At 41.9% G+C, this 12,610-nt stretch overlaps 1 protein-coding gene across 1 annotated transcript in view; it reads right to left on the bottom strand.

Annotated features, from left to right (window-relative positions):
* Window positions 1–3,928: 3,928 nt before the first annotated feature.
* The window catches only part of LOC120534988 (tumor necrosis factor receptor superfamily member 1B-like), a 48,694-nt gene continuing 40,012 nt past the window's right edge, over window positions 3,929–12,610 (bottom strand). Inside the window, exon 4 of the mRNA XM_039762488.1 lies at window positions 3,929–4,204. Within this exon, the coding sequence (XP_039618422.1) occupies window positions 4,065–4,204 (140 nt within the window). The 3' untranslated portion in view covers window positions 3,929–4,064. The remainder of the gene's footprint in view (window positions 4,205–12,610) is intronic.

Consider the following 12,610-nt stretch of genomic DNA (forward strand, 5'->3'; position numbering starts at 1 on the left):
AAAATGTGAGGAGTGTACTCACTTTTGTGAGATACTGTATGTAATAATAAAATAGAAATGTCTTTGTAAAATAAAAACTAAATTAAAACTAAAAATACACAATGAAGGAAAACTAAAACTAAACTGAATTTCCAAGTAAGGTCAGAAAAAATCTAGAAATAAAAACCAATATAAAAAGGCTTAACTTTAATAACCTTGTTAGGGAGAAGGTAAGACAGGCACTGGGTGGTAGTGAAGAATTACCAGACAGTTGGGAAACTACAGCAGATGTAGTAAGAGTGACAGCAAGAAGGGTGCTTCGCGTGACATCTGGACAGAGGAGGGAGGAAATGGAAACCTGGTGGTGGAATGGGGAAGTACAGGAGAGTATACAGAGGAAGAGGATGGCAAATAAGAACTGGGATAGACAGAGAGATGCAGAAAGTAGACAAGAGTACAAGGAGATAAGGTGCAAGGTGAAGAAAGAGGTGGCAAAGGCTAAAGAAAAGTCATATGATGAGTTGTATGAGATGTTGGACACTAAGGAGGGAGAAAAGGACCTGTACCGATTGGTTAGACAGAGGGATTGAGCTGGGAAAGATGTGCAGCAGGTTAGGGTAATAAAGGATAAAGATGGAAACGTACTCACAAAGCGAGGAGGATGTGTTGAGCAGATGGAAAGAGTACTTTAAGAGGCTGATGAATGAAGACAAAGAGAGAGAGGAGGTTGGATGATGTGGAGATAGTGAATCAGGAAATGCAATGGATTAGCAAAGAAGAAGTATGGACAGCTATGAAGAAGATGAAAAATAGATGGGCCGTTGGTCCAGATGACATACCTGTGGAAGCATGGAGGTGTTTAGGAGAAATGGCAGTGAAATTTTTAACCAGATTGTTTAATGGAATCTTGGAAAGTGAGAGGATGCCTGAGGATGGAGAAGAAGTGTACTGTTGCCAATATTTAAGAATAAGGGCGATGTGCAGGACTGTAGTAACTACAGTGGGATATAATTGATGAGTCACAACATGAAGTTATGGGAAAGAGTAGTGGAAGCTAGATTAAGAAGGGAGGTGATGATTAGTTAGCAGCAGTATGGTTTCATGCTAAGAAAGAGCACCACAAATATGATGTTTGCTCTGAGGGTGTTAATGGAGAAGTATAGAGAAGGCCAGAAGGAGTTGCAATGCGTCTTTGTGGACCTGGAGAAAGCATATGACAGGGTGCCTCGAGAGGAGTTGTGGTATTGTATGAGAAAGTTGAGAGTGGCAGAGAAGTATGTAAGAGTTGTACAGGATATGTACGAGGGAAGTGTGACCGTAGTGAGGTCTGCGGTAGGAGTGATGGATGTATTCAAGGTGGAGGTGGGATTACATCAGGGATCAGCTGCAAGCCCTTTCTTATTTGCCACAGGGATGAAGGAGTTGACAGGCGAGATTAGACAGGAGCCCCCGTGGACTATGATGTTTGCTGATGACATTGTGATCTGTAGCAATAGTAGGGAGCAAGTTGAGGAGACCCTGGAGAGGTGGAGATATGCTCTAGAGAGGAGGGGAATGAAGGTCAGTAGGAACAAGACAATACATGTGTGTAAATGAGAGGGAGGTCAGTGGAATGGTGAGGATGCAAGAAGTAGAGTTGGCGAAGGTGGAGGAGTTTAAATATTTGGGATCAACAGTACAGGGTAATGGGGATTGTGGAAGAGAGGTGAAAAAGAGAGTGCAGGCAGGGTGGAATGGGTGGAGAAGAGTGTCAGAAGTGATTTGTGACAGACGGATATCAGCAAGAGTGAAAGGGAAGATCTACAGGATGGTAGTGAGACCAGCTCTGTTATATAGGTTAGAGACGGTGGCACTGAACAGAAAGCAGGAGACAGAGCTGGAGGTAGCAGAGCTAAAGAGGGTCAGTTCAAGTTGGACGGTTGGGAGACAAAATCAAAGAGGCAAGATTGCGTTGATTTCGACATGTGCAGAACAGAGATGCTCAGTATATTAGGAGAAGGATGCTGATGGAGCTGCCAGGCAAGAGAAAAAGAGGAAGGCCTAAGAGAAGGTTTATGGATGTGGTGAGAGAGGACATGCAGGGGATGGGTGTAACAGAACAAGATGCAGAAGACAGAAAGATATCGAAGAAGATGATCTGCTGTGGCGACCCCTAACATGACCAGTCAAAAGAAGAAGAAGAGCCAATAATGTAGATTTTCTCACCTAGCATGGGTTGTGCCAAAAGTTGCCAGCAACTAATATAATGTAAGTTGGTTTTCACATCACAAGATTACAATATTTTATCACTTTACATGCACTTGGGTTATATTTTGAGCATATAGTTGGAAAACAAATGCTTTGTAAAAATGAAAACCATCTTATTCCTATTACTGGCTGATCGATTGATGTAGCTTCATCCATCTATCCATCCATTCTCTTCGTTTATCCGAGATCGGGTCACGGGGGCAGCAGCTTGAGCAGAGATGCCCAAACTTCCCTCTCCCTGGCCACTTCTACTAGCTCTTCCTGGGTAATCCTAAAGGCATTCCCAGGCCAGCCTAGAGACATAGTGCCATCTTCCCCGGGGCCTCCTCCCAGTTTGACGTGCCCGGAACACCTCACGTCCTCGAGGTGTAGCTTTAATAATAAACTATACACAACATTAGAAATTAAAGATGAACAGCAAATTCAAAATTGTGTTTCAGCAGTATAAATCAGGACAGATTTTTACAGTGGAAATGATATTTCAGTGTTTTCTGAGATCTTGCGAGGTTGTAAAAATATTTTATAGCTGCAGAATACATAACTTCTTAAAAAATATTTATTAAAGGAAAGGAGCTACGGTACCAGGCTTATTCCAGATTTGAAGGGTATAAATGGTGGAAAATGCTGAAAGAGTTTTATATTTTTGGCCTAGACAAATGAATATAAAGAGAATTGTTATTGTAAGGAACAGAAGGAGCAGAGCAGATTTTGCACAAAAGATTTAATTAGCTTTATTGTGAACACAAAACATTTAGAAACTAATTATATTAGCAGGACTCTGTTCTCCACATGTTCATTTATTTGACTGGGATTTACTTCTAGATAGAATCATCAGGAGACAGCATTAGAAGACAAATATGCAAGGGTTTCAGTGTATTTATGACCATAACATGATATTAATAGGTATTAGTGCCATATTAAGGACCTCAGTTGATTGCAAGGAACACTAAATTGCAAAGTGCACAATTGCAATATATTTCAAAACACAAAAAAATGTCATACAAATATGCATAAAGATTATTGCCCATGAAGAAATCAAAGTAAGAACTACTGACACTATCTGCAATGCTATTCTGCTGAACATAGAAAACAGCAAATAATCCCCAATACATAAGGAAACCTAATAAGATAAAACTAAGCTGAAGGTATAAAACACGTTTTTTGAATTTTTCTCATGTAAGCTTTACACATAGTACAAAGTTACTGCACATGAAAGACACTTGCTAACTTGATTTCAAAACATTTTACAAGTCCAAGCTTCCACACACCTACACATACATCATTTCCCTTTCTTTTTTTTTTTTTTGTTTGTTAATCTCTGTGTCACTTTTATCTTTGCGACCCCCAGCTGTCATACGTCAACATGACCTGTAGGAGTATTCAAAGCCTAAATAGGCAACAGAAGATACACAGAACAGAGCCACTCAGGGAGTGCTAGAGTAATGTGTTTTGTTTGCAGTCAGCAAGGAGAAGTGAGATTTATTAGATAGCCCACTCCCCTTCACTCTTTTAATTTGGGAAATTACTGTCAGATTGAGTTAATCACAGTTTCTTTGCTGTGCATCTTACAGTGTGTCATAAACCACAAACCCCTGCCAGAAGCAACATGTTTGCACTCACCTGATCTGTCAAAATTCTTTCTTATCCAACTGCCTTTCTTTAAGAAGTGTTAATGTGCCTCTGTGTTCACTTCCTCCAGGTATAAGTTTCAGGGTACATATGATTTGGTCAGTCTGTGTTGAATCTGTTTGTGTGTATGTATTTTTTGGTTTACCCATATTAATAAGAACCATTCTTTCCAGTTCTAGTTTTAGAGATATTTGTCTCTCAAGGAAACCTTATTCCTTACCTGGGATGACGATGGGAGTGCAGGTAAGGCAAGTAGAAGACATTAAATAGGTACAAATATACCCCGGCTTGCAGTCACATTTTCTCTGAGTCTGGTTCCTGCATGGCTGTACCTCGATTAGGTTATATTCTAGAAATAGAGAGAATAATTTCAATATAAGAAAAGACTAGACACTGAGCAGAAAGATCATGGGACAAAAATATCGATACAAAATAGTAAAGTGCCAACATATAGGCTGCATTTACTGTTCCTTATGCACACCTGGAACCAACACACATACTGTAAAAAAGTGAAATACAAAATTATCTTTTCAGCAGCATGCAATGAACTGACAAAAAATAAGCACTATTTTTCTGTTAGAGGTTGCCCCAATAACTGGATGACAAAAAATTATGCTTGGAATCCTTTCACATCCTTCACAGTGATTAAAGCACAGTTAATGTGCAACTTGACTCATTCATGAGAAAATGTAATTAATGACTGTCCCCATCAAGAAAAGTGGCTTGGCTATAATGTCCAATAAAACAATGGCCCTGGAGTGAAAAACAAGCTCTAAACATAGATGAACATGTCATTTGGATAATTAGCTAACCCTGCCACAAATTATACACACAAGCACAGTTCATTGTTTCAGATCAAATTTATTTAAATTTAAAAAGGACTTGATAACATGTTTATCAGCAGCTTGTCTTCAGTGAGACAGATGTAACACTGAAATGCAGCAAAAATCAAAAAGGTCAGTTTATTTTTTAGCAAATTCTCTAAGCTGAAACCTTATTCTTCAAAGAAAAAAATCTGTGAGCAAAGCAGGGGAAAATGCAGCTAACATTGAGCAGTTTTTTTTTTCCTCCTAGCACATTCTGTCTTGCATGCGGGAGAAGCTGTTAGACTTTGTTTGCCAAACCACATGTGTTGTGCTTTTTGACAAATCAAGGTCTTCTGATATTAAAGACATATTAGAAAGCAGATTAAATGACAATGGTAAAGCACCAGCAGACATTTAAAAACTAATGAAGATAATGATCTATTTTATAAATACTAAAACAAATTAAAAACTCCAAATATCAAGTAGTTAAAATAGTTTAGAATGACTCAATATCAGTGCTATTGTAGCTTCTTTACTACTTCAGTACTAGGGTGATGTACCATGTTAGCCATTATGAATGTAGTGAGAAGTCAAGCAAAATAACAGCTTTTATTGGCTAACTAAAAAGATTACAATATGCAAGCTTTCGAGGGAGCTCAGTCCCCTTCTTAAGGTTTACATCTTGCCTGAAGAAGGGGCCTGAGTTGCCTCAAAAGATTTCCCACTCTTTAATCAGATTGTCTAGCACTAGGGAAAATAAGCAGTATCAAAGGACAGTATTTAAGGCAACTCATTTTAGGGAGTTATAAAGCAAATTCTCTCCAGGACTTCAGCTCTCAGCAAGTACCAACTGATTTTATAAATATCCTGTTCCCACTGTTCGTGAAACAAGTCTCAAGAAGATAAAATCCAAAAGTGGTCTGCTTATGAATACATTGCAATAATCAGTAGGATTGATGAGGTCAAACTTCAAATTTTAAAAAGGATTTGTTGCTAAAAAAAAAAAAACTTTTACAAGCAAGTCTCCATGTTTGCAATCGTTGAAAAAATCTAAACCGAATTGCTTTCATTTTTTCCACGTGACATTTGCTTATCAAAAGGAACAATTAATTAATTTTGTGGATATTTGAGGAATTTTCCTGCAATGCATTGCAAATTGTGAATGTGAATTTAGCCAAATGACTGTTCATATAAGTGTTTATTACATTGAATTGTTTAATTATAATCTCTGTCTTTCATTTAACACAATGAATTTTATGTTTGAATTTACAATAGCAATATACTGCACATTGAAAAAAAATCATTTAAACTTGTAAACTTTTCTTTATTATCTATCTGTTAAAATACACATGTGGTTAGTGTATACCCCAGGGTAGTTAATTTTATAAATTTTTAAAGTAATGTTCACTTATTTGTATTGTGTATTACAAAAAAAAATGTTTGCAACATCAGTATTTTGTTTAGTATTTTTAATACACCCAGTGTATTAGTACATTTGGCTTGAAGCTCACTGGACTGGGATTTAAAAAGGTTTTACTGCAAACAACCCACAACAATAAGGAACTTTGCATGTTATTTTACATTTAATATGAAAAATGGGCTTGCTCAGATTATTACATGCTACAGTCTCCACACTGATTGAATCAGATCAGGTAACCATCAGTCTGCTGTGAAGGTTTCACAAATGAAATGAACAGAAGCATTCTGATTATGAGAATGCAATACAAAACTGACATACAGAAATGAAAACCAAAAAGAAACAAATTGATTAAATACAAGAAGTGTTGCAATTAAAAAAAAACATGATAAATAAAATGAGGGGGACAGAAATAACAGGATGCTGGTAAAACAAAAAAAAAAACATTTTGTATTTCCTTTGAAAAAAGGAAGAGTTAACCTTGCTTCTCAGAATACATTAGAATATTGAGGTGTGAATTCCAGCCTCACATTTTCAGACACACACTGAAGCAGCATATTTCAAAAATGTATTTAATTAATGCAATTTTAACAGATAATGAAAAGTAAAGATGCAGGTGTATGACTGTGTGTCCATTTTTTGCTGTTTTGGGAACTGCTGAATTGTGCCCCCTATCTTCCACACCTAACAGAATATAATACTTTAGTTTGAAATCTCTATAAAAGTAGATACCCCGCTCTTCAAGGATAAAATGCCTATATATCTTTTGAGACTGGAACAGAAACAGATACCCAGCTGAAGTATTAACAAAAGCATACCTGCCAGACAGAAACATTTCATCTATAAAGTAATGTTTAACTAAAACCTGTGCTTCTTTTCAACTCCCACACCTACATACAAAACAGCCTTCAACCCATATGTCATATGCTTTCTTAGGTCATGCTTCTCCTTGATCACAAAGTGCTGAACTACAAAACAAGCTGTAAGAGGAGTGACAAAAAAAAAAAAAAGAAATTGCTGTGAATTATAGGAAAACTAGATGAAGCTGCACATATTAATTCACCAACAGGCATGCAGGAAAAGAGCTTTCAAAATCTCTTGCTGCTCCTGTGCACCGCCTTCTTTAATAAACTATACAGCATAACATTAATGAAACTCATCACTTATCATTAAACTGTATGAAATGAATTAAATATCAGATACTTTTAAGTATCAATATAAGTCTCTGTGCTAGTGGTGTGGTATAGGCAATTACAATCAATTTGTCCTTCTCCACTTTAAACCCATCTGGGAGTACACCAAATACAGCTGTTAATGGGTTACTGGGTTAGGAATGATTGCGATTGTGACACCAAGGCTGTCTGATAGGCATTTAATGATTTTTCTCCAAAATGAAGTTAATTTGGTGCACTTCCAAAATATTTGGCCCAATTAGGCTGGAGCTAGATTGCAACGTTTGCGTGTTGAATATTGCTCTCAATACATTTTGGACAATTTTAAACACGATAAATATGATTGATAAAAGATTTTAAGTTAAAAGATTACTTTGTGTATTTTGAGCTAGACTACATTCTATGCATGACTGCTTTCCTCTCCTTTTCTGAGATATTAAGTGATAGATCTTTTTCCCTACTGTACCTAGGACCTTTGCAAGGGAGAGATTTTAATTTTTTTTTATATATTATTGAGACTGATCATCATTTCTTCTGGAATGAAATTGGGCGGGTTCCTTTTAGCAAAGTTTCACATTTGAAAGTAGTGGAAAAATTGTGTTGATAGGGTGCTAAATTTGAATTGTAATTGTTAATGAAATGCAAAGACCTTATCTATATACAATTCTCTAAGAGTTTTAATCCAGAATGTTTTCCAAACATTAAATACTGTGTAGGCTTGAGAGGGTGGAAAAAGGTGATTAACCTTGAAGTGCTTCCTGCATTGGTTCCATATTCTGAGTGATTGATGGACAAGTGGATTATTGATATACTGAAGATAATTTGTATTTACTGGGGCACAAAGCAGGATATATAAAGAAGTACAGCAAGATTTTATTTCTATTGCGGACCAGGCTTGTGTATATTCATCAATTTGTGTCAATTTCCAGGTCTTATTAGCTTGTATATTTGCCACTCAGTAATAAAGTTAGGTAGTGCCATGCAACTTTCTATTTTAGGTCTTTGTAGAGTTGCCTTTTCAATGTGTGATTGTCTTGATTTATTACCTATTGTACTGATTAACTGGGTAGAGTATAGAACTATCTGAAGCACAATGCTTGCTGCTGTGGACTGAGTAACCTTATAAATTGCAGAAAGAAAATGGACCTCAGCTTGTGTTAATTCGTTTCATGTGTCATGCATGAGCGCATCGAGAGCAGCTTAAAGACTCGACGCACATCACGACAAGTCGTGCCAGGGGACAATGGTGGGGTACTAATCTCTCTCTCTCTCTCTTCCCGTAGAAAAGACGAAGCGCCGCCACCATAATCCTGCCCGGAAAACCAAAACAACAACACTTCTGGGTTCCTTTCTTCCCTCTGGTCCCACACTGATGACGTCCGCTACCCATCCACCACCACGCCTTCCCAGCATTCCACATTTCTAATTTCCAGTCCAGCTCTTTAAATTGTCTGTCCTCCCATCCCTTGTTTATCTTATGATTTCTTGGAAAAGCATTTGGACCTTTGATTTACAGAGTACGGGGCTAAAAACCCAAACCTTGACCTGTTTTGTCTTGTTTATTACAGTGGCGTAGCCGGCAGGATACAGCCTGAGAAACAAAGTCAGAAGGGCAGGATCTGAACATGGTCCTAACCACTATGGCCAACGAGCTCCAGGCGGTCCAGGTGGACCAGGCCGGCCACAAAGGTGGAGCTCGCGGAGACAAAGAGATGGCTGGCAGCAACGGAGATGGTAAAGCCAGAGCCCGCACGACCTCCACCTCCTCCTATCATTCCTCTCTCAGAGGCGGATGACATAGAATCCTACCTCTCGAAAATCGTGGCCACGGTTGGAGTGGGCGTCCATTCTGGCCACCTACTTGAAGGGCCCAGTGCAACAAGCCTATCATGACTTTCCCGAGGGGGTAGCCGCCCAATACAACCTCCTTAAGGCTGAGATCTATAAACATTATGGTGTAACCTCCAGCCAGCAGGCGAGGGAATGGCGGCACTGGAAATTCAACCCCAGTGGCCTGGCTAGGGCAAAGGCCTTTGAGTTCTGGGGCAAGAACAGTCACTGGCTACGGCCAGACATTAATCAGGCTCGCCAGGTAGTTGAGCAGGTCGTGTGCGAAGCATTTATACATGCTAAGCCGGACTACCTCGCCCAGCAGGTCCGGAGGCATCCGTTTAAGGACATGGATGGCCTTTTGGAGGTACTCGAGCAACAGCTGGTGGTGAACCAACTCGGGGAGTCTGAGAAACCAGCTCGCGGGGTCCGACAGGGACGGGTGGTCACCTCGGAGCCCAACTGCCATGCTAAAAGGCTCTGGCTAAACCAAGGGACAGGGTGCCCGCCCTGCTGCGCTGTTCCAAGTATGGTGAGGTGGGGCATATCAACCAGGAACTGATGGACTGCAGCTGGGCCAAGGGCGAGAGGTATTGGGCTCTGACTAATACCTTGGCGATTAATAATATGGGAGTGGTGTTAATAAATGGGCATTCAGTGGTGGCGTTATCCGATTCCAGGAGTAACATTACCATTGTTGCTCACTGTTACGTTTTACCGCAACAGTGGAAAGCTCCAAACACGAGAGTTACTTGTATACATGGGAAGACCAGGTCATACAAGTCTGCAAGGTGCTTCATAACTTGGGAGAGGGAGCCTAGGGAGATGCTTGTCGCTGTGCTGCCTGAGCCCCGTTTCCTGGTGATACTGGGACAAGACTGGTCAGAAAGTAAATGCGGTAGAACTGTTACCACTCCAAAACCCAAGCTGGGTCTGATTATGGACGGGTAAGTGCCCCTCCCAGCTGCTCCCACACCATGCTCTTCGGCGACTGGTGATGACGTGGATGAGCCGGGTGAGCCCTTTTCAGCTATGGACCTCACCCTAGAAGTCCAACAAGAGGGGGTTCTGGGTCGAGATGAGGCTATCCCTGATCCACTCGCTGGCATGGACAATCAGTTTTGGTTCACATCAGCGTACTTTAAAAGAGTACAGTGGAACGATGAGTCCCTGAAGTTTGCCCGGAATGCTATTGTGTCCGCAAATGACATATTGTTAGCTGATTCCACACCACCGGGACCCTACCTTGTTTTAGACAATGAATTGTTGCATCAAGTTGCGGAACACGAAGGTGAGGTGCGGAAGTTGCTGTTAGTCCTGTGGAACTACTGGCAGCAAGTGTGTGAACTAGCACATGCACACCTCTTAGGCGCCCACCTCGGGGCCGAAAAAACGCTGGTGAGAGTGAAGCTCCGGTTTTACTGGCCCGGGATCAATGAGGAGCTCCCACGCTTTTGTCAGTCTTGCCCAGTCTGTCAACTGCATCAGATTCCTCAGAGGGGCCGCGCTCCTCTCGTCCCGATTCCCATCATAGACATGCCATTTGAAAGGATCGGTGTTGATCTAGTAGGACCCCTAGAGCCTTCGACGCGAGGCCATAAATATATACTGGTGATGGTCGACTATGCAACTTGATATCCTGAAGCAGTTCCCCTGCGAGCTGCCAATTCAAAATACACCGCACGGGAACTAGTAGCACTTTTTTCCCAGGTGGGCATACCCAAAGAAGTCCTTACGGACCAAGGGATGCCCTTTACTTCAGATACGTTCAGGGAAGTTGCCAAGTTACTCCATATTAAGCATCTATGGATGTCAGTGTACCATTCCCAGACAGATGGGCTGGTGGAGTGCTTTAATCAGACCCTGAAACAGATGCTCCGCAAGGTAGTCAGCACGGACGGTACGAACTGGGACCAACTTTTACCGCTGGTGCTTTTCTCCTACCGGGAGGTGCCACAGGCCTCCACAGGGTTTTCCCCTTTTGAACTCTTGTACGGATGCCAACCCTGGGGCATATTGGATATCTTGAAAGAAGGCTGGGAAGGGGAGTCCCTTCCCTCCACCAACATCCTAGAACATATTGCGTAGTTACGCGATAGACTAGAGAAAATCCGGCCCCTCCTAAAGGAGCACATGTCTCGGGCTCAAGCAGCGCAGGCCCGGAATTATAATAGGAATTCCTCCCTACGTGAGTTTCAGCCAGGAGACTGTGTAATGGTGCTTGTGCCCACTTCCCATTCCAAATTACTGGCTCATTGGCAGGGCCCCTACGAGGTTAAAGAGAGGAAAGGGCTCGTGGACTATTTGGTCCTCCAGCCAAATCGTCGGCCGAGCGAGAGGGTGTACCACGTGAACCTTCTGGAACCCTGGAGGGTTAGGGAAGAGCCACACCCCTCCAAACCATCCCTCTCCCTTTTCTTGATGAAATCCAAGCTTATCCTCAGTTCCAATTTGACAGCCCACCAACGACAGGAGCTAGAGGGAGCAATCCGGTCTGTCCCAGAGGTGGTCAGTGAAACACCAGGCTGGACCATGCTGATTCAGCATGACATTGTGACGGACCCGGGGGTGGTAGTCAGGGAACGGCCCTATCGTCTCCCGGAGGCGAAATGTGCTGAGGTGGAGCTAGAGGTACAACGAATGTTGGATATGGACATCATCGAGGAAAGCCATAGCCCTTGGTCTAGACCTATCGTCCTCGTAACTAAGCCGGACAGCTCCTGGAGATTCTGCAATGACTTTAGACGTTTTAATCAGGTCTCCAAGTTCGATGCCTATCCTATGCCCCGAGTGGATGAGCTCCTCGAAACACTTTGACATGACAAAGAGATACTGGCAAATTCCCTTAACGGCATCTACGAGAGAGAAAACAGCCTTTAGCACCCTTAGTGAACACTGGCAATACAAGGTCCTTCCATTTGGACTGCACGGGGCACCAGGGACTTTCCAGCGTCTGGTAGATAGAGTCCTATTGTGCCGCCTACCTGGATGACGTGGTCATCTTTTCCGGCACCTGGGAGGAACATGTATTGCAGTTATAAGCTGTTCTCCTGATGCTAGTGAAAGCCGGGCTTTGAATCAACCCGCAAAAGTGTTTTTTTGGCTTGAACGAGGCCAAAAACTTGGGCTACCTGGTTGGAGGGGGAACGGTGAAGCCACAGTGGTCCAAAGTCAAAGACATCTTAGAATGGCCTTGGCCTTCAGTCAAGAAGCAGGTGTAAGCTATCTTAGGACTAGCGAGTTACTATCGCCGGTTTGTGCCTCGCTTTTCTGAGAGGGCTGCACCCTTGACAGATTTGACAAAGAAACGGGCCCCTTATCATGTGGTGTGGAATAGCGTGACAGAGCGAGCATTCAGTGACTTGAAGATGGCCCTCACGACGGCACCTGTTTTGAGAACACCTGATTTTTCTCTTCATTTTCTCCTCCAGAACGATGCTTCGGACACAGGCCTAGGTGCCATGCTGAGCCAGAGCATCGATGGTGTCGAGCACCCCGTGATATACCTCAGCCGGAAACTGTTGGACCGG

Source organism: Polypterus senegalus, chromosome 9 (assembly GCF_016835505.1).
Source record: "Polypterus senegalus isolate Bchr_013 chromosome 9, ASM1683550v1, whole genome shotgun sequence".
In the NCBI taxonomy this organism is placed as follows: Eukaryota; Metazoa; Chordata; class Cladistia; order Polypteriformes; family Polypteridae; genus Polypterus; species Polypterus senegalus.